Source organism: Acipenser ruthenus, chromosome 8, assembly GCF_902713425.1.
Source record: "Acipenser ruthenus chromosome 8, fAciRut3.2 maternal haplotype, whole genome shotgun sequence".
In the NCBI taxonomy this organism is placed as follows: Eukaryota; Metazoa; Chordata; class Actinopteri; order Acipenseriformes; family Acipenseridae; genus Acipenser; species Acipenser ruthenus.
This window is the reverse complement of record NC_081196.1, coordinates 8812617-8836514: the sequence shown is the minus strand read 5'-3', so window position 1 is coordinate 8836514 and position 23898 is coordinate 8812617. Positions and strand designations below refer to the sequence as shown.

The 23898-nt window shown below is 38.0% G+C and overlaps 1 protein-coding gene across 1 annotated transcript; it reads left to right on the top strand.

Annotated features, from left to right (window-relative positions):
* The first annotated feature begins 10295 nt into the window (after window positions 1-10295).
* LOC117406287 (extracellular calcium-sensing receptor) lies at window positions 10296-22296 on the top strand. Its single transcript, XM_059028398.1, has 6 exons — window positions 10296-10699; window positions 14151-14457; window positions 15190-16068; window positions 16510-16740; window positions 17168-17291; window positions 17751-22296. The coding sequence occupies exons 1-6, from the start codon at window positions 10515-10517 to the stop codon at window positions 19136-19138; spliced, it is 3114 nt and encodes a 1037-aa protein (XP_058884381.1). The 5' UTR covers window positions 10296-10514; the 3' UTR covers window positions 19139-22296.
* The last annotated feature ends 1602 nt before the right edge of the window (window positions 22297-23898 follow it).

Here is a 23898-nt window from a genome sequence, read left to right as displayed (position 1 = left end):
GTTTTTACATATTTCTTTCTTTATTCATGCATGTATTCTAAAGCTAAAGGCTTCTTTAAAAAGCACACTACAGAACCACACACTTAATATAGCTCTGCCTCTATATTGATTTTTGAGTTGTCCTGTTGCTGTTCTTTTGAATATAGTATATTCAGCATACAAAAACAAACCTGTGTTCTGTAGAGCTCCGTTCTATTAGAAATCACTGCTATGCTATCCCAGATGAACACCCTGGACTTTATTGCAAGGTGATCCCCATTCACCCTCGCTGATAAGGTCTCCAATAGGCCAAAGACATTCCATCGTTTTGCTGTGACTGAACGGCTTGGTAAAGACAGCCAATATGGACTTCCTAGCTGCAGACCGGACTCCAAAAAGCAGCTGAACAGAGAAGAGGGGCAGCTTGTACAGGAGAGGGGAACTGGTCATCTTGACTGTCCAACCAAGGTGAACAAAATGAAGATAACCAGCGTTATAAAAACTGTTTATATTCATTTTTAAGTTTGTATATGAAATTCACAATAGGTGCATTTTTTTCACATTTACATTCCCTATGCGCTATTGGGTGCCAGTCTCACCCACGGAGTGAAGTAAAAGGAAGCAGCAAAGATGCTTCAAGAGTATTCGAACAGTTTGTGTTTGTTTGTTTGTTTGTTTGTTTTATTTGATGGGTGACTTTAAAGCCAGTAAACCCTTACAAACAAAGTCTAGAGTGGTTTATACGGCTCTTACAGAACGAGTTGGATTCAAGTAATCTAGGTTTGTATCTAACTAGTTGCTATAATGAAAAGACGCAATTTCTCTGTATCCAAGATATGCACTATTTGGCGTATTTTCATCTGATATCTTTAATGTCTAATGACTAAGGGGTGATTAGGATCACAGATTTAGATGTTGCTATGACAGTTGATTGCAATACATTTGTCATTTTGTCCCATATGAAATGATTAAGTAAATACAAGCATGAATCTGTTTGCGCTTCGCTAATAAAATGTAAATAGCGGAAAGTCATAAATAATGTTGCTTAGCTAACAGAAAATTGCATGTGTATTTTTTCCATCGGAGGTGCAGTAGGTTATTTACATTTTGTTTTTGTGTGGCGGGGGGACAAGGGGGGGTAACATGTGGAAGACACTGTGAAAACATATTAAAAATACAGTTAAATGCTACTTGAAAAGGACGTGTTTATCATGTGAGACGCTTGATAGGTTTTTAATATAGTAGATATGTGTGTCATTTAAAACATATTATTATTATTATTATTATTATTGTTATTATTATTATTATTATTATTTTACTTTCAAGTATCATCATACTCTTAATTACCTCTACAAATCCTAAAACATTAACATAACACGAGATCAACGTTCCATTTGATTTGCGTACAAATGTCCACTACCGAATAGTACCAAGGGATTACACATCAAAGCGGGTGACGGTAACTGCTATAATACAAATGTTAAACTACACACATTGTACATTTTATACAATGCCCCGTTTAGAAAACTTGAATTTAAAGGATTAAAATGTACAGGACATCTTGCGTTTGGTCTCTTTTAATAACAATTAAGTTTCTATCAATGGAGGTTTCGTCGCGTTTTTTTTTTTTGTTTGTTTGTTTGTTTTTATTGGCAAAAACATTAATTTTATTACGCAATTAAAAGTACAGGCTTTAGTTTGAGTCTATGGATCCGTAACACATGCAGTGTTCGCGAGCTGTTTCCCACAGTCATAAGGAATAGACTGCCATGGCATGTAAAGTGTTTGTAAATGAACTTGTAAGTGTTTGGCATATACAAATAAAACTACATTACCTATAATCCCATTGGCTAGAGGACTAGTCATGGGAGACAACAGATGTGGAAGAGAGACGGGGTTGGTGCTGCTGTGCATCATCGGTATTCGAGTTGATGCAACTGCTGAATAGTACGGTACATATCAGTTATCAGATCAGGGCGTCAGAGGAAGCAACACATCGTTAAATGTTTTAAAAGGATTTTAATAAGAAGTTTGAAAAAGACTATCCATCGATTTACTGGAGTGGAGTGAAGCTTCCAAAGTAAGAAAGATTGTGCATTTATCTGGTTAATTACGTTTGTGTTTCTTTTATTATTATTATTTATTCAGTTAATGTATGTGTTTCACTACTTGATATCTAAAACTTGTTTTTGCTTATTCTTAAACGTGATTCTTTTTTAAAATGTTAAATATGACAGCCCATATAAAAATACAACAGTGTACCATGCAAAAAAAAAAGCTGCAGTTTACTATAGGCTAGTAAGAGGGTTTATTGGGACAAAGATTAATGTTGTGTTTTCAAAACAGTATTTAAGGAAGTTGTTACATTGTCATTCCATGGTGTAAGTAAAAGCTGTGTTGGTTGAACAAAGCTACAAAAAAACTGCAACCTTGTCTGATAAGAGACCTAGTCTTGTGTGTCTAGGCTTTATTTGGACACCATATTGCATTTATTGTAGTTTCCCACAGTATCCACCTTCATAAATCGTGAAAGAAATTATAAAACAAATTGTTATAATGCTACAAACTAATATTATTTAATAGATCTCAATACTACAGTACAATTGTTAATGAGTAGGAGTCACCTACACTTGAAAAGCTGAATTTTTAATTACATTACATTTGGTTTGGATTAAATGTTATGACAACATATTATGAATATGTATGAATGTATGTTTTTAAATAGATTTTAGCCTTTGGATGTACAGTAGCCTTTATGAAGGTGTTATAAATGCCATGCCTTGACCAATTCAGATAAAGCGGTACTGGTATCCTTGTTGATAAGCCACACTTCATGCAGTCTACACAAACAACAGTTTCATTAATATCAAACATTATTAAATCCACCAAAACAATCTTTAAGAAAAGAATATTTCATAACTCTGCTGAAGTTTTATTGAAGGTCCCTTTTTACAATTCACCTATCATCCTACTCAAATCCGAACGAGCATGTCATTATGACAGAGTGATTCTTATTTAGGTAAGTTCAGACTACCCAGGTTTTGTTTAGTCTACCATACTGTTTCCTCCAAAAGGATTGTATTTTACTTCTGTTGGTCTATACGCCGTGTTATTCATTTGGCAAAAGTAAGAAAAGTATCAACATTAAATACCAATAAATAAACACACAAATATAGTGTTGTTTTACTCTGTTTATCGCGAAACGAAATCGCCACGTGACTCGTTGAGAACCCCGCCACTGATTGACGTGCTTTCATTATAGATTAATAGCATGTCGTTTTCATTTCAGTGATAATATATCTGCTTTGTATACGCACATCACGAGCGCCCTGTACCTTATCTGGCCCTCCAGTGAATCTAATTGAGTACCACTGGTCTGTAGGGTTATGTGTTAATGTTATGTGTTCCTTCATAGTTTCAAGTTCGATAGTGGCTATCATACAAGAACAAACACTAATGTGTTAGTAGGCTTACAAATCTGCTGCAGGGTGATATAAACTGTGCAGGTTGATACTGCAGGGCACAGCATTTTTACAGTTTTATCATGCTTTTCCCATACTTATACTATGCATTTACTATAGTTTACACTGGTTTGCCTTGCTTATTAATATAGTTTACACACCTCACTATTCTTTACAGTGCTTACCTATACCTTACCACACTTTCACTATGCTTACACTTGCTTACTATGGTAAACTTTTGTATATTGTATCTGGACCACAGATTTGAAACCTCTGTAGTGTTGTCTTTTGGAATGGTGTAAATGTTTAAAATGTACAATAGGATAACAAGGTGGTTCTTAGTACCCTTTCCAGGATAACACAGTGCGATTAATAAATAGCTAAGGCAAGGTTGCCCAGGAATAGGAAGGACTTAGATTTAACCCTATAGATTGTGTACATCAAGAGCAGCCATACCTCCCCTTTTAATGATACACATGCGAATGAAGTGAGCTTGGAGCATGCAGCAGGCAATCAGCGCATTTGCCATCCCCTCCAGGCATGTGTAATGTAGTTTGTAGTTGCAATGTGCTAGAATAATGTTCAAACCAGTAACAGGCTGTTTTCACTAGTTTGTTGCCTTTAACAGCGAGGGCACAGGGTCACCGGACGCCCCCGGCTCCACACAGGCACAGCTTGTAATTTCCACCTGAACCAAAATAACATGTTGCTGGTGACTAATTAGCTAATCAGGTGTGTAAAAATGTGGCTGTGTATCCGATAAACGGTGTATCACAACGATGTAAGTTTGATTGTAAGTTTTTTTTCTTATAGTTTTTTTTTAAAATAACAATTAACCAATTGTCCTTGACTACATCTTTCTGCGCTATAGAAAGCTAAAAACAAAAAAGGTATAAAGCATTCAAAAACACACTCAAAGATGATTTAAACAGTAGCCCAAGGAGAAGAAAGATACTGACTCTATTCGTTTTGTAGCACTTGGCCTAATTTAGTGCAGGTCAGAGTGTAAGTAACTCAAGAATTAATGAATGGGGCCTATTATTTGTTTTTATTTATTTTTCGAATGTATCCCACTGCATGTATAGTTCTACATTTATTCATCTATGTTTTTTTTCATACCCTATATAAGGATGCTAAAGTCATTTTAAAGTCTGTGTATTTCAATGAATATTGATTGAATACATATTAAATATACCCTACATTGAATAAATTAAAAAAATATATATAAAAAATGGTGTTGTATTTGAAAGGAATTGAATGTTTTACCATTTAATGGTAAATATAGTTCCACATGTATCTTAAAAACATGCAAATTAAAAAATAAACACAAATGCACTATATGCTTTATCATTCAGTACGAGAGTACAGCACTTTCCCATGTGAAACACTGTTTTCAGACTTGTATGTGTATTACAGTATGGTTGGTTGCTGTTGCCCCCTGAGTTACGCACCACACTTTCTGGCATTTTCCAAGAGCGATGAATTCGGTCATTCCTGGAAATATTTTGCATAAATGGAGGTCCTTTAAGGATCCTGTTCTAGGTTGAATTCCGTCATGCACATCAGAGCCTAAACTCACAATCAGGATTTTCAGGCTGACAGTGTTAAATGTCTTTTTTTACAGTACTCGGCACTTTCTCAAAACATGATGTTTAATCTGCAGGATTCTGTCACGTTAAAGATGAAGCTCCTCGTAATCATGTATTTTTAAAGGTTTAAAGGTAAAACTAATAAAAAATAATAAAAAAAAAATAAATAAAAAAAACTAAGTACTAGTGCCTTCATCAGTGTGTTGATTCAGATTGTATGTGGCGACCCCTACCTGTGAGAGCTAGGTGTAACAGCACCCATCATCAGGATTATTTATGTTACTGGAGATTAGTTATTTTTTGATGTCTATCCTGGTACAAGTTGGAGATCAAGCGATATCAGAAGGAGATGCTGTTGGCAATGGTGTGTGAAGTAAACTTGGCAGAAGTGTACAGTTCTGAGTTATACCAAGAGGCCATTGCTGACGTTGATGCTATGTGCACTGCATGAAATCAAAATGTAAAATGTATCAAATATCTTTAATAATACAAAAGAAGTGTTGCATTCCTGTTGTAATGTTTTTGTTTTGTATTTATGTATTATTATTATTATTATTATTATTATTATTATTATTATTATTATTATTATTACTACAGTTTGCACTAATGGTATCTCTACCCTCTTGCATCTTGGATTTCTTCCTATTGATACGAATGTAAAACACTGAAGATGGGTGAAGTTTGTTTGGCTCTACCATAAGGTGAGACAAGCCTGCTGATTTGGAATTGAAATAGCAAAGAAAAACCTTTTAAAATGACATCACCACTACGGAACCTTCCTTCTCATGTTGAAAAAATACACAAGAAGCAAAAAGTTACTGTTCCAAAGCCATGCACATGCCTTTTTAAATGTGTTTCTCATTTGAATAGATATTTTATTCCATCGATACATTGCTATAATGTGAGTGAAAAGTAATTTTCCAATTAAAAAAAAGAGCATTTTCATTCAAATGATACTTTACATATTACAGTGCAGTAGGTGTGACAAGCAGAGTTGAAAGGTAACGTTGTCACATGATTTGTGTGGCATGTGAAGAAGAAAGCAGTAAACACAGACAGCAAGGAGTGAGATTTCAGTGTAAGACATGACTGTGGGACACAGCGACTTGAAAATAAATCTGTCACCAAAAAGTGCCTCAACTCTGAAATGCTTGCCCTCACAAAGAGGCTTCTATTAGTGCCACTTGAGTTACTGACTAGGCTGAGGCAACACGTTTCACACAGGCCATCCAAAGTCATTGTACAGAAATTATTTTTTCTGTCAGTACTGACCACAGCTGGATGAAAATATTCAAAACCCAGATTATGTTGACTGAGGTGGGAGGTTACTGTCTGTCATCATCCAGAGGATTGTGTGAGTCCTTAGCGCTGCTCATTGCTCAAGAAGACACCCCCTTATACACAGCATTTTCTTGGACTGCTGTGTTTTTGCAGCTAACGGTCAATGTGACCAGTTATTACAAAGCTGGGCAATGCTAAACACAGGCTTCTTCTCCTAGGTTAAAGGGAAAAAAGTAATCTTCTAAACCAGTAGAAAGAGGCAGGATTAATATGTAACTAAGGTTAGAAAGCAATGCCCTTTTCTGAAAGGCACCGTGCAATGAATTAATGCTCAAAGTGGGCGAAATTACACAGAAAAACTGTGAAAGAGACAAGCGTTAGCTGACACTACTGAAAATGAAATGTTTCCAGTGCCCTTTGCAGGAATGGATTAAATGTTGCTGATCTACTCCAGCTACTAGGATGCTGAAAACATCAAAATACTTTTCTTGATTAATGTGTAGAATCTAAGCACATGTACTGGGACATCTTCTAAAAGGTAAGATCTTATTATGATAATAACTGAAAACTTTCCTTAACCTTGAAAGGCTTTCTCATTTGCGTTTAGGATTTTAACATACTTCTTAAAGCTCTAAACAGAGATTAAAGAAGAGGTTGACTCGTTCAGGTTTTTCCTGGTTTGATAAAAGCTGGGTACTGTATGTGTGGTCCGTGCAAAAATCTCTGTACCAGAAAAATGTTTGTTTTAATCAAATCTCACCAGAAAATCATAAGAGCTTCTACTTCTTGTTTTGTATTTGTAACATGACTATGTTTTTTGTACTGGACTAAAAAGTGTATTTAGTTGGTTATTTTAAAAATGCATAAATTTATATTATAACATGACATTAAGCAATGAACAAGAAACTTAGTTTCATTATTCATCTTATACACTATATATATACACAGAAGCATTGCCTTACATTTGCATTTTTTTAAGAGAATACAAAATTGACTGTAGGTGAAAACAATTTACACCAAAATCATCTCAATTCATAATTATATGATAATAGTATTTTAGTTTAGACTAAAATGTATTTCATATGTCGCTTGATTAATAATAATATTATTCAAGAAAAATACTACAGCTGTGGCCAAAAGTTTTGCATCACCTAGAATTTTAGGATTGAACCATAATAAAAAAATATATCTATATGAACATAACGTAGATCTTTTATTTAACATCATGTAATATAAAAAAAAAATACAAAATTATATCACAAAAGTCTACCGGAAACCATAATAGTAGTACAGTATTTTCATGCTAGAATTTTTGTCAGTTTTTTCATTAAGTATATGGAAAACTACAAAGCGGTATGTAATTCAATAAGTTCATAAGAACATTATTCAGCAGGATTCATGTGACTTTCTGAATCAAAATGTGTTAATTATACAGGGTGATGCAAAACGTTATGCCATAGCTGTACATCTGTGACAAGCATTAGCTGTGGTTTAATTACTGATTAAAGCTCTTATTTTGTAACTGTCCATCAAGTATAAAGTAAAATCCCAAGTCCATTGTCGTCACATTTTGTATTCTTATTACATGCTTATATGATCCAGTTTATACAGTTATTACAGAAAAGTTTACAAGTCTTTTTTTAAATTTATTTTAATTTTATTTTTTACAGATTTTCACCCAAAATTTGGCAGAAATAAATTGTGAATTATACCAAAAAATCAATTTTCCTTTGGCAGATACATTTATTTCAATGAATTTGTTTTACTGCATTACGGGTACTGTCGGATAGCGGCACGTTAACTTCACCAGCTTCAAGTGGTCACTCAGATAATTGTTAGTAATAAAATGATGTGCACTGATTTTTGATGTTATAAACCCCCAAAAATGTTAAACTATAAGTAATTAAAATGGGGTGGTCAATTTTGCCTCTGAGCCCTACTGTTCAAGGTACCCTTTGATGGCAAAAACAGGCATTGCTATCTTCAGGTCAGCCCAACAGAGGATAACAAGAATGTTTTATTATTTAGTGTTTGTAATTCAGAGTATTTAAAATGGCAGCACTGGTTTGCATGATCTCCTTCAAGAAAACACAAAATGCTACCACAGACTAACAGCTGGTTTAGTAAGAGTATCTTCAGTCTGGCTTGTTTTTGGCTTCCCATCACAAAATAGACAGAAACGATCAACACATCTGATGCCTTGTTTGTAAACGAATACTGCTTAGAAGGAAAACTAATAGTGATGACGTGTTTTTGCCAGTAATGAGCTTGAGCTGAAAGGGCCTTGCGGTGGGTATTATTGCTGTTATACATTATAGCAATGTGACTGCATCTCTGCCCACTCCATACCACGTGCTAAGCCACGAGAAACTCTGGTGCCATTGGAACCTCGTTAATAACTGCCGACTCCACCTCCGATGAATTTGGGGTTTCTGTGTCACTGGTCTTGTTCAACAATGAATGTGTTTATTTGGGCCCCATCACACAGCTATCAAACACTAGTTGCGTGCATACCAGGAGTCCACTGAAGAATTTAAAAACAGTAAATATTGCTTTGTCTCTTATTAGAAACCCTTTTGCATCCATTCTAAGCAATCGCATTGCTCAGTTGCAGTAAATGTTCTCACCTTACATCTAATGGAACAAAAAACATGCTGTCACACTGCTATGGAGACTGCTGTAAAAATAGCGCACTCTTACTCTTACAAATTATAAATTAAATTAGCACCAAAGGATACAAATCATTAGTTATGTATTAAATATCCTTGTGCACCAATGTGTATACAATATGTTTGTAGGTGTCTGTAAAATGTGTTCCTCTATACAATCTGTGCTCAATCTTTTTCCTACTGCTAAAAGAGCAGTGCTCTGTTCATTTTATCACGGTCCTGCCGCTGCATTTTTCCAGTGCAATTAGCCCATTACTGCAGCTAAATGAGGCATGGCGCCTGCACAAGTCACACCATCTCCATGGTGATTGCGCAGGTTTGCTGTGGAATTGGCAGGAAGGTGAGATGTGTGGGGTCGCTCAAGTGTGACCACCCTCTTGTCACCTTCAGTGTGAAAGGACCTCATTACAGACATCACATGGTCACTACAGTGGGACGGGACCTTGTAGGGATCTTAGTGGACAATAACTGCATGTAGCTTTGTCACAGGTCTTGCAGTCTTTGAAGGTGTAGTCTCTGATTTGACCTTGGTATGTGTTTTTATGAAGAACCAAACCCGAAGTGCATTTTACAGTTTGTAATCAGAGAGCAAGATAGTTAAACCCAGCTGCCCTTGAAAATAGATTGTTTTGTTGAAATATAAGCATTAGTATGATTAAACCAAGACTTGAAACTTGCAGTAAAACGCATTGAGTTTTGACGCTATGTTTGGATCCAAAATTTCAACCTCCAAGGTACTTTATTTAGTAACCCCATTGCTGCATCACTACAGTAGCCATGTATCTCAAATTAAAGAAACCCACAAAACCAAAAAATAAATAAAAAGAACAAAAGTTTAAAAAATGGAAAGGGGTCCAAGCGCATTGTGTGACATCCAAGATCGGTAACTTATAGGAAACCATAAGGCTACCGTTCCCCAATTTGTCGTGCATGAAATATTGAAATATTGCATTTCCCAGGGCAACACTGGGTACTTCAGCTATTGTGTATATATATATATATATGATAAAACATTGTCCACTTGCATGTTTAATTATCTAAGAAAATATACGACTCCCAGTAAAGCTTTATTGCTATTATACAATATTGTATGCACATGTATTATGGTGATATTCCCTAACCTGCGCTGAGACAATTGAGTTTCTTACCAATGACCTCTTTCTACCGTGCCCTGGGCTGACCTGATATAGCATCAATATTAGACAGGTTACAGTTTCAGGTTGTTCATGTTACATTATATGTCTCTGGTGCTTTAATAAATGTATATTTTTTGTAAATTTTTGTTTGTTTTTACATGTTCAGGGAAACAGAAAAGAGATGGTCTCCACGTGACAAATATCCAACGTGATTCAGGAGAGAAAAATCAAAAGGCGTTTCGTTTCAGGACGGTAAATGGCAGCGAGCCTCAAGCTTTGTTTTCTTTGGTCGTCTTCACAAACAGTATGGTCAAGAAAGTCAGCAGAACTTGACAAAGGTTCCCTGAGCTGTACATGTTCTGTTTCCTGAGATTCTAGAAGCTCCTGGACTGAAATACAATGAGGTTTCATGTGTACAATCTGGTCCTGTTGGGATTAACTTGCGTCATCTCCGAATACGGTCCAAACCAGAGAGCACAGAAGAAAGGAGACATCATACTAGGAGGACTTTTTCCTATTCATTTTGGAGTGACGGCAAAAGATCAGGATTTAGCATCAAGGCCAGAATCTACAGAGTGTGTGAGGTAACCATTTTTCTATCAGCATAGCGAATGACCATACAGCATGATTCACATGGTCATCACCAGGGCTTTCCCAATCATGCTCATAGCGAATGACCATACTGCATGATTCACATGGTCATCACCAGGGCTTTCCCAATCATGCTCATAGCGAATGACCATACTCCATGATTCACATGGTCGTCACCAGGGCTTTCCCAATCATGCTCATAGCGAATGACCATACTCCATGATTCACATGGTCGTCACCAGGGCTTTCCCAATCATGCTCGTTATTCTGACAAATTCATGTATCATAAAAGAAGGGATGTTGGTATTACATCTTTTTTTTGAAGGGAAAAAACATTAAGTCTTTATTTAAATTTCAGTTTCACCAAGAAAATGCCATTCTGAATACCTACTATATTATTTTATATTTTATTGGCTATTTTCTAAGCACAGCAACACCCCTACAATACGTCTCAGGTGGTTGAGACACTTGTCAGCCTGAGATGAGGGTTGTCTCAGTCTTTTATGCTCATCTATTTGTGTCTTTTTTTTTTGTAATTACATTTTTTATTAAACAAGTTTATACAGACAACAAGTATTGAAGGGAGCAAGGTATTACATAATTTTAACAACAACAACAAAAAGCTCACCATACTCAACCAACTTGGAGCCGAATAGGCAGATATATTTCTTATTTATGGAAAATGACAAGCTCTTAAGCATAATCATTAAGTCACAGACAGTGAAGTATATTAAAAATAGGCAAGAATTTCAACAAAAATGAACTAAATAACAAGTTCTTTAAGCCCTACTTTCTCAACCCCACATACTGGTCTCAGATTAATTACCTGAAGATGTAAGCAATATCCGTACTCCCCACAAAGAGAACAACAGGGGGAAACACTTCTTTGTAAGGACTACTTTCCAACTAAACTGCATACAGCTGACACAGGGCAGGCCCCTGTAATGTGGAAAGGAGAGGAATAAAACACAATAAGTATAAAACTAGCAAGAAACTAATTGTAACGATAAATAAATAAATAAAAAAACTCAGATTACAGCTCAAGTAGCTCCTAGTGATCCCAGTGGATCAGCTGTGATTCAAATTCAAAATCAAAACACACAAGCATGGCCACTTTCCCACTTTGTAAGCTGGGAAAGTTTTATTAAAAGCTCAATTCACAGCTATGAGACAACAAATACTTTGCAAAGACACAATCGTTCCATAATGGTTTCCTTAGATATAACCTTCATTAAGTGACTTTCCTCAAAATGGATACAGCCAAACTGTATTAATTAACCAATCCCGTGCCTAAAGTTCATGGGTGTGCTTTTGTACCTACACAGCACTAGCATGTGATTCACTCCTTCTCAGGAACCAGTGAAATAGGTACAAAGCTGCCCGTTCTGCTCAGAATACTCTTTAAATACAAGCTTTCAACAATAACACAAACAGCTCATACAATTTATCACTAATTAAACCAAAAACGGTGATACTAAAAGCAACTAGGAAACTCTGAAAAACATTTGGTCTAGAAGTCTTGACCAGCGTCTTTGGCCGACTGGTATGTTCTATTTGTTAGGGTTTTGGTGTTGGCGCCACCTTCAGGTGATTAGGTGTAAAAATCTCTTAATGGTCCTATGGAAATGAAGTCTAGTGTTGGTCTGCATATAATTGACCACACTCAGGTGTCTCATGAAGAGAGTTAGGAGCAAGATAGAATGCAGTGAAGCTGGAGAAGTACTTTTATGGGTAAGAAATGGACCAAATCAGCATTCAAAGCCAGATTTTTAAACTAGATATCTAGTTATGGAGCTTTACTAGAACACTATCACAAAGAAGGCTTAACCTGTATTTGCTATTATAAAATATTTTATGCAGAGATCCGCTTTTACCAAATCCACTTTCCAGAACATAGTTTTTGGTATGTGAAAACATAACCAGACATTTTGGGAAAAGTGGCCTGGTACTGACCCATATGAATAATTGTTTGTCTTTATCCTTTGGGAGCATGTTGATTTCAGGCCGTGGTTGAAAATCCTGTCCCACAATGGTTTGTAACATGAATAAACAAGCATGTCCCCTTACCGCACCCAAAACTGCACTCCAAAACTTTAGCGTCCGTGACAGCTGTGAAAGCTCATCCTATAAATATGAATAAACAAAGTTTTTATATAAATACACTACAATTTCTAGCTAAATTAACACCAACATCAATGACTCATACTATATCTACACTGACCACAGTAATACCACTGCCTTAAAGGTCCAGGCATCAGGAGGTTAGCCAAAGACAAATGCATTCTGTGTTGACTAATGAAAGCAAACATCCATCTGATTTTCAAACCCCCCATATACCGGTAATTGGAAGAAGCTATAATACAATCCAAATATAAAAGCTTTACTGTTTACGTTGCGACTCCTCAGCTGTGTAAGCACCAGATGCATGTGTAATGTTCATACAGTATTTAATATTGTATCTACAAAGTAAGTGAAAGGAGATTTCTGATTGAGAAACTTGAATTTGTATTTAACAAGACATATACTGTAGTAATTGGGAAGCATGTTTTTTATACTAATGTTTTATTCTTGAGTTAAGTTGGGGGATGAACTAGCAATACATTTCTATGCACATTGAATATGGTTACATTCCAAGTAAAGTATGCACATTTTAGAATAAAGTACCAGTTGAAGATCAAATATATGTAATGAATGTTGTACTGAGAAGGGAGGTTCACTGTGTGTTTCAGTGTATACACATAGCAAAATCCTTACATCGGAAGAATAGTTTACAACTCAGTTTACAGCTCAAACAGTTTCAGTTGTTGAGTTTGGTTTGGTGTCTTAAGACAGAAATGTGGAGTATTATGACTAGACAAAAACTGACACGTATGAGAAATGCAAAGCCTATTTATTAGTCAAACCACGACCAAATGTCACCCTTCAAAAACTGTTTCCCTCAAAACTGAGCTTAACCACAGTTAGGTGCAAAACAATAATAACAATTAAGCAGAAATACATTTCATCCTTACAGCATAGTCACAAATGTACAGTACATGTAAACAGACTTTAAATTCAGAGCACTAACAGTTTAAAATCCAAAACAACTTCAAATAATGCATGCTACAAACAAACTATACTGCAACTGATCAAGGATTGAAATCTCTACTAAACAGACAACGCAATATTTGAATTACAGTCCTGTATGGGTGATTTGTACAGCTCATCAATAACTTTAAACAATTACAGGATACAGCATAGTACCAAAAAGAAACCTGGTAATACACTGAAACGTTCTCTTTTGTGTAGCAAACTGTTAATGTAAACAGATACGAACCCAACACAATGAGCAGTGGCTGTACCAGCAAAGCAATACACTTTGAACTCTAGCTTTTGCTTTGCTTAAAAGAAGTTAGAGCTCAACCTAAAACTGCTCCGTTAATGCATTATGTGTGTGTTCGACAGGTATAACTTTCGAGGATTCCGCTGGTTGCAAGCTATGATATTTGCTATTGAAGAAATAAACAACAGTAGCACCCTTCTCCCAAACATCACCCTGGGCTACAGGATATTCGACACCTGCAACACTGTGTCCAAAGCCCTGGAGGCCACCTTGAGCTTCGTGGCTCAAAACAAGATCGACTCCCTGAACCTGGATGAGTTCTGTAACTGCTCAGAGCACATCCCCTCCACCATAGCTGTGGTGGGAGCCACAGGGTCTGGAATTTCAACCGCAGTAGCCAACCTGCTGGGACTGTTCTACATCCCGCAGGTAAGTACGCTGATGTCTGTGGAGAAGTTTCTCAAATTTTCCAGCATTTTATTTAAATTTTATGAGAACGATAAAATAATATAGCTGTGGATCCCCCGTGTTCCCCTTTTTCTGTTCTTCTGCTGTGGATGACATTTGTTCAGGCCTGGACTGCCTGTTACTATGGCAATGTCTGAAACGTGGTTAAGTTAGACATAAGCTGTTATTTTTCAATTACAAACTTTATAGACTGTACGGACATGAGTTTGAGTAGATGTCATACAGTGACAAGGTTCATTTAATCTGCCACTCGCCACTGGCACAGTTTTGAAAAAGGGCCTTAGAATCCAATATTACTGGTAACACTACTGGCATTGGTAACTATATCAACATTATGTAATATATATATGAAAATGGTATCATATATGGATCTCAAAACATAGCAGTATAAACCCAAAAGCTGATACATTTTATTGAGTAATAATGAATGCCCATGTGCTATTTAAACAGACCTAACACAAGTTTTCACTTACTTTTTATTGGATTGGGGATGGATCCTTTGTAGGTTTAGGAGTAACCATGGTGTACAAGGGAAGGTATGAGATACAAAAAAAAATGCAAATGCAATTATTTAGGAATATATTTAAACGTATTTCAATTTAGTTGAAGAGATAAGAATCAGAACATTGCCAGATCTGAGGCAGTTATTTTAACCTAAATATTATAACAGTTTCTGTTTTGCCCCCTATAAAGGTTAGCTATGCGTCCTCCAGTAGACTTCTGAGCAACAAGAACCAGTATAAGTCTTTTCTGCGGACCATTCCTACTGATGAGCACCAGGCAACGGCCATGGCTGACATCATAGACTACTTCCACTGGAACTGGGTGATAACGATTGCTGCAGACGATGACTACGGCCGACCGGGAATTGAGAAGTTTGAACAAGAGGTTAGCGATCGAGATATCTGCATTGACTTTGGCGAGCTCATCACGCAGTATTCTGACGAGGAGCACATCCAGGGGGTCGCTGACCGCATCCAGAACTCCTCGGCGAAGGTCATCGCTGTGTTCTCGAGCGGCCCAGATCTGGAGCCTCTGATCAAGGAGATTGTCCGGCGGAACATCACTGACCGGATCTGGCTGGCGAGTGAGGCGTGGGCCAGCTCTTCTCTCATCGCCCTGCCAGAGTTTTTCCACGTGGTCGGCGGCACCATCGGGTTCGCCCTCAGGGCTGGACAAATACCCGGCTTCCAGCAGTTTTTGCAACAAGTGCAGCCCACAAAATCTTCACACAATGGGTTCGTCAGGGAGTTTTGGGAAGAAACCTTCGATTGCTCTCTGGGCGGCAGTTCTGACTCCAAAACCACAGGGCCTTTGACCAGACGTCATATGGAACCATCTCAGAGTGGAAACAAAAGTGTGAACGTCAGGCCCCTTTGCACAGGAGAGGAAAACATCACCAGTGTGGAGACCCCCTACTTGGACTTCACTCACCTGCGGATCTCCTACAACGTGTATGTGGCTGTGTACTCCATTGCCCATGCCTTGCAGGACATCCTCACCTGCACCCCTGGGAAAGGCCTCTTTACTAATGGCTCATGCGCAGACATTAAGAAAGTTGAAGCGTGGCAGGTAAGGCAGGAGTAACGCTTGTCTTCCCCACTATTCACTCATGCTGCTCAGTTATACAATAAGTAAGCTAATGGCTTGTATTAGCTGCCTCATTTTCACTATAAGTACGGCCAAAGGTTTTGCATCTCCCTATAAAGTGGAATGAAAGCTGCTGAATAATGTTACGTTAGCTACTTAATTACTTACCGCTTTGTAGTTTCCATATACTTAATGGAAAAAAAACAGGCACAAATTAAAAAATGTGACATTTCGAAACCTAACATGAAATACTGTACAGCTGTCGTGGCTACTGGTAGACTTTTGCGATATCATTTTGTAGTTTTGATTGCATGATGTTAAATTATGTCTCAATCCATTGAGCAGCTGTGTGAGTTTGTGAAAGAATGAAGTAGCAATTTATTTTTGTCTTGTGCCACTTGACTTTCTAAAGTGTATTTCTAGGTCCTAAAACAACTGAGGCACTTAAACTTCACGAATAGCATGGGAGAGCAGGTGGACTTCGACGAGAGTGGGGACCTGCTCGGGAACTACACCATTATCAACTGGCACCGCTCGCTAGAAGACGGCTCAGTTGTGTTCGAAGAGGTTGGCCTCTACAACATGAATGCTAAAAAAGGGGAGAGACTCTTTGTTGATGAAAGAAAAGTACTATGGAACGGATTTGTCAGAGAAGTGAGTGCGCTGTGGTGTGGCTTTTTTCTTAGGATTCTGTAGCAGCATAATTCACAGCAGCAGCAAACAACTCCCAGTGCAACTGCACTTCAGACACTAGAGGGCGCCATATATGTATACACAGCAATCTATCGCGTCTCTACTATATCATTCACATTGATACTAGTATAGCTACTTCATATGAAGCCAACGTTGCTCTCTCAATTATGTAACAGTGGGTTTTTTTTTAATACACAGTATGAATATTATACTGTATGGAAAATAATGATTAACGCTTTAAAGCTTAGCTTTAATTAAACCATAAACATAGTTACATCATGCTTGTGTGTGGAGACCAAATCAAAACTAAACCATTGTTACACTGCTTAATTGCCAACCTAAAGGCCACATTTTACAGGGATACGGAATTTCTATCTTCTTAATGTAGGTGCCGTTTTCAAACTGCAGTATGGACTGTGAGCCAGGCACCAGAAAAGGGATCATCGAGGGGGAGCCTACCTGCTGCTTTGAGTGTGTGGAGTGTCCTGAAGGGGAGTACAGTGATGAAACAGGTGAGACACTAATATCTTTATGTTCTCGAAATCAATCATTTCATAAAAAAAAACACTGCTGCTCCCAGAGTAAGTAGAAAGACTTTGTGATAGAAAGGCTAAAGTGGTCAATGAGTGTATGGACTTAGTTAAAGAGAGGTCAAAAAGCTAGCAATTCTGTAATCACCTCTAATTATCAGCCTGTTCTACCTGTCTATTAAAAACACTGCAGGCATCACTCAGACCAGTACATGAGGATAAAAGAATGTGCACTGTCTGACCTTTTGACTGGTTAAGAAGGTGTACAAACTGCAGCTCAAAAGTAAATGGGGTCATGAGAGTTAAATCTAGCATGTGAATGTATTTCCTGTGTAAAGTATAAAACCAATGAGATTTCTCATCCCTACAGTATTTTAATCACACACATGGCCAGCAGAAAGCTTGTTTCACTACCCTGTATTTTTTTTTTTTCTTTAAAAGATGCAAGCGAGTGCTTTAAGTGCCCTCCTGACTCCTGGTCCAATGAAAACCACACATCCTGCATTCTCAAGCAGATCGAGTATCTTTCCTGGACCGAACCCTTTGGAATAGCGTTGACCCTGTTTGCCGCACTGGGGATTTTTCTGACCTCCTTTGTATTGGGAGTTTTTGTGAAATTCCGTAACACTCCCATTGTGAAGGCCACCAACAGGGAGCTCTCCTACCTCCTCCTGTTCTCACTCATCTGCTGCTTCTCCAGCTCCCTGATCTTCATCGGCGAGCCCAAAGACTGGACCTGCAGGCTTCGCCAACCGGCCTTCGGGGTCAGCTTTGTGTTCTGCATCTCCTGCATCCTGGTGAAGACCAACCGAGTCTTGCTGGTCTTCGAGGCGAAAATACCCACCAGCCTTCACCGGAAATGGTGGGGTCTGAATCTCCAGTTCCTCCTGGTTTTTCTTTGCACGTTTGTGCAGATCATGACCTGCGTGATTTGGCTTTACAATGCACCCCCATCGAGCTACTGGAACAGTGAGCTGGAGGATGAGATCATTTTTATCACCTGTAACGAGGGCTCCCTGATGGCTCTTGGCTTCCTGATAGGCTACACCTGCCTCCTGGCAGCTGTCTGTTTTTTCTTCGCCTTCAAGTCCCGCAAACTCCCCGAGAACTTCAACGAGGCCAAGTTCATCACTTTCAGCATGCTCATCTTCTTCATCGTCTGGATCTCCTTCATCCCTGCCTACGTCAGCACCTACGGCAAGTTTGTGTCGGCCGTGGAGATTATCGCCATCCTTGCCTCCAGCTTCGGGCTGCTGGCCTGCATCTTCTTCAACAAGATCTACATCATCCTGTTCAAGCCTTCGAGGAACACGATCGAGGAGGTGCGGTGCAGCACAGCCGCTCACGCCTTCAAAGTGGCAGCCAGGGCCACTCTGCGGAGGAATACGGTGTCGCGGAAGAGGTCCAATAGCATCGGCTCCTCCGTCTCCACACCCTCATCCTCCATGAGCTGCAAGAGCAATGCCGAAGAGCCTTCCTCCCCCACAGCGCGGCAGAAAGGCTGCAAGCAGAAGGTCAGCTTCAGCAGCGGGACTGTCACCCTCTCCCTCAGCTTCGAGGAGTCCAGGAAGAACTCTGTGCCCTGCAAGAACATGAGGAGGAAGAACTCTCTGGAAGCCAAAAACAGTGACGACAGTCTGATGAGACACAAGGCCTTGCTTCCTCTTCAGAACAGCGAGGCAGGGAGCGACGCCAGCTTCAGGACAGCCAGCAACAACCCGTCTCAGGAGTCGGTCGGGGAAGCCAAAAAAGAAGAAACCCCGAATTCTGAAGAAACAGCTTCCTTCCCATCGGTGAACTCTGTACATTTTGATACCAACTTTTCTTAATATAGCGGAAGAAGATGGGAAAGACATCTCCCCGTAGTCCTGAACTGTGTAAATAAGCTTCTGTTTCTGAATATTATTATACACAAAGTTCTGCCTTAGAACAACTGTATTGCTTTGGATGTTCTCAAAAGGTTTTGACTGAACAGACAAAGGCAGTGTCATACATGTTTAATACCCTGCAGCTGAGTGTAATAATCCGAGTTTCAGACCAGGGTTATCTTCTATCTGTGGAGGAAACAGAATATATGATACGTGTATGTGTGCAGTGCTTTTAATGCATATTGGAGCCAGCTTTTGATTCCACTAAAATTCCACTGTTTTATGACACTAAAATTCTGGAGGGGCTGCATGTAAAAAGATATGTGGATATAATCCAACAATCTGACTGGATAATAAGCATTCAATAATATTTTTTTATTCATTTCACGAGTAAAATAACACACTTTGTGAGTAAGTGAAGATTTTGTGATGTGATTGACCAAGAAGGTCAATCACATCACGTATGGTATTTCAAAGCAGTATCAAGGGCGATTCATTTGTGTTTATTTGTTTGATCCATTTTACAAAAAAAATCATATTTTTTAAGCAATTTGAGTTTCCGTATATACTTGTATATAAAGAATATTTTTTAATTATAATTGTATGGGGTTTAGATTTGAAAAAGTACTGAAAATGTACTTATTACAACAGACTGAATATTGGCATTGATTGTTCTTCAAACATGAATAGATTAGTGCAGCTAAATTCTCTATTCCATCAAGACAAGATATGATTTTGATGCGTTATTAAAATAATTAAAATGTAGGGCTTTGATGGATTAGAAAAAAATGGGATGATTAATCTGGTCCACCTGAGTGCGGTATCAAAAAACAGTGTGGGGAAAAAATACATCTTGAAAAATGGCGAAGGGTACTTCTAAAGACCAGGGCAAAAGGGCAACTGGAAGGTGTGTCAGAATGAAGAGAGAAAGACTGCAACTTGCAGCATTTTATCATCCGTGCTTTCCTTTCACAGCAGTGCTACAAGTTTATCGTATCGTTTTAGTTGCAAGTAAGCTGGGTTTTCTTTTTATCCATCGTATTTCTTTCAAACGGTAGCAGAACATGAACAGTTACTGTATATAGCATGCAATCAATTCTTCAGCTAACCTAAATAAAATAGCACTCAGTAAGTTACCTTTGTTAGCCTGAAACATGAAAGCTTACAGTGTGTAGAAAAATGGATCTGTTAAATAGAGTATTGTAGGTTGTTGTGCAACTGGTAATTTACAGTAATATATATATATATCTACACTCTTTTTGTTAATATATACATTCTTTTTGTATGTTTAATCTTTTTCTTTTAGACATGGCATTTAGCTGAAGGAAACGCAGGCAGGCAGTACAGCTAAAAGAATGTCAGGTCACGTCACTAAAAGGGATTACTTGTAATTGTCTTTTAATACAGTTTCATGTCATGAGCAAACAAGTGTGATTAATCAATTAATAGATTGTAGATCGGATGATTAATCAGTCAATAAATGTCAAGATTAAAACCACTAATTAAATGTAATGCATACATCAACAGTTAATAAGAAATGGTATATATATATATATTGATAGTGTATTCTCAGTAGGACCTCCTGGTAAATTAGCATTGGCATTTTGAGCCTAAAAGTTGGTAGTGCAGTAGTTTACAAATATACAAATCCGAGGAAAGAGACTGATAAAATATGTTAATCCACAATGTGTATCTGAACTACAGGGGTGAAAACCAGTTTCATTTTCTGTGTAAAAACATATCATAAGCACTCCAAAACCAGAAAACATGCTGTAAATACACCTTTCAAAGCTTTATAGGGAGTCTTCAAATCTAGATTTTATATATATATATATATTCACTTAACAAAATTCTATTCTAGAATACATGTCTCTCACATTTCAATGGATGTTGGAATCTAATGAGAAAAGCAATGCTCTAACATTATTAGCAGGCCTGAAAAAAAAAAAGTTGTTTTTTGAGATTGCAGAATGATGCCAGCCCTTATACAAGTTTACTGCAGTATACTACGACACATGCAGAGCAAAGTATAGTGAAAGCATGGTGAAGCTTGATAAAGCACTGTATAGTCAACACCATGTTAAAGATAGAGGACTAGGATGTTAATAGTTTAGAGAATTTTGTTTAAACCATTGTCAAAAATATGAGTGTCAATTATAGATATAGTTAGTCTTGGTGGTAGTGCTGTAGTAAAAATGCAGTGTAAGGAGATTTTGTTTTGTTTTTTATATTCTATAATCTATTCCATACACATCACTGTTGAACACATTTAGTCTTACACAGAAATGTCGTAGTAATTCATAAAATAAAAGCTTCTCATGCTGGCTTTTCTGAGTGGTTACAAAGATGACCAATATTGCAATACTCTATGTCCCCTGAGTGGCTCACCTGGTAACAGTGCAGTTGTGTGGGATGCAGGGTGAGTCATACAGTGCAGGTTCACGTCCTGGCTGTGCAAGGTAGCGGTCTTTAATGGAGATTTCCGAAGGGAACGTCACATTGGCTCTGGCTCTCCCGTGGGTTAGAGAGGCAAAACCGGCAGGGACGCTTTCTCTTCATCGCTCTACAGCGAACCCTGCTGGCCAGGCGCCCAGTGAGCTCAGAGCAGACACCTGCAGGGCTGGCCTTTGCCCTCCAGAGGTCGCTAACATCTGCTTTCGAGTTCTTGGGTGTAAAAGAGGAAGCTGGCATGGTCATGGGATCGGTGGAGCCCCACTGAACCTTCAATTCTCCTGAGCTGTGTGGGGAATTGCTGGGATGAGGGGGAAAAATGATTGGACTCTCCAAATTGGGAAGAAAATAGGTCCTTCAAATACTGTCTATGTATGTCCCTAGTAGTGGATTGACATAATGGGTGAGATTTACAAAGCTGTAAAATAAGGTCTTTAACTCGCTTACGAGGTTTCAGAAAAGCAGCAGCCTTAGATACTGAGGCAAAAGCTGAACAAATCAGGCCTCAATGAAGTTTTATTAATTATCGATTACATGTTTGTGACTTCTCAGAGAGCAAGCGGATTGTTTTGTTTGTGTGTTAAAGCTGAAAAAAACCCTTCAAAGCACTGTCTGTAAATTCCTTAACTAAATAAAAAATAAAGTATTTGTCTTGTGTGCTGTTTAATCCTTATTACATAGAAAACAAAAACAACAATTATGTCTGAATGTGAGTTTTGATTATTAGAAATGCATTACTGTAGTTTTCATGCAAACTAAAGTGGGACTTTAGCGGCCAGTAAAAATGTGGTGTATGTAAAGAACATTTTTCACCTGCTGTTCTGCATCCACTATCAAATGAGCACTTTGCCTTCATTGATGTAAGATGTAAGGATTTTGCCTTGCACTTAGGCAATTGCTGACCCTCCAAAAACTTTACACCTCTTCTTACAAGGTGCAAACCATTGTAGAAGCGAGTAACTAAGAGCTGTATAAAACCACACACCTTCAGAGACCTGTCATTGGCCTCAGGATGGCTGCTGTGGTGCACTTCCTGATGTGGTGACACATGTTGAGGACAGGCAGGAAAAACTTCAGAGGAGAAGGGCGAAACGGAGAACACTCCGCATATTTAAACCCAGGGTCACTTTGTTTGGGATACTGGAGGATGTGGTGGTAAGGTGTTATCATCTCACTCTGCAGGTCATCCTAGACCTTATAGCTGAATTTCACGTTTTCATCTCTTGGCTGACTGTCCTCCTAGCAACACAAGCAGTATTGACTTTCTCCACTATAGAGAATCATATGGCCTCAATTTGATGCTGAGTGACCTCAACTGCAAGGACTATCACCTCCTCCTCAGAAAACTTCATCCGACATATTTGGTTTGATTTTTGTGCTCCACAAATCTCATACAGCACCTACTGCTCTCTGTACTCCTAACTCACCTCACCTCTGGGCCCGATGCACAGGCGGCGCTTATTGCGACCCTCATTAGCATGATTGTTGAGTAATTTGCATTGCTCTTAAGCTTACATAGGCCACCAAAATAATTGCCTGGCCACTAGGCAATTAGGATTTTGCAGTCGCAATTGTTTGCACTATGCCTACCTTACATCAGCCCCTAAATGTAACAAAGTGTAACATTTTTAAGTAACAGTAAAAAAAAAAAAAAAATCAGCATAAACTTTAAGATCTTAAACATGGATGTTTAATAATTTGACACAATGAGCCAGATTGATCAAGTTTCTTGCGTCTTTTTGTTTTTCAAGGAAATCATATTTAAGCATGCCAAAGCAGTTTTTTTAGATTTACAACATTTTTATTTGCATTTCACAAACAAAAGGGGAAGTTACACTTTGGAATAATGCCCTTAAGAAATCTGACCCATTCTGCCATTTTGCCCTTAAAGATGCAGTGTGTGTTTTGACTTGCACAAGTACAGTAGATGTGCATGTCTTTGAAAGTCAGGCACCGGATCCACTCACTAGTTATTATTCATCATGAACAGGCACCTATTTTAAAGTGGTAACATATGAAAAAACTTAATAAAATGAAGCTTTTTTTCATGTATTCTGTTGTCTAACCACTTTTTTTCTCAAATCAGATAGAAGACAAGTGTTGAAAAAAAAAAAAAATATATATATATATATATATATATATATATATATATATATATATATATATATATATATATATATAAACGAGTTAGCTTCTCTATTCCCAAAGCTCTCTTACACATTTTTTAAACGATGTTCTTGCAGCTGTTTGCATTTTCCAGTTATTGCCCT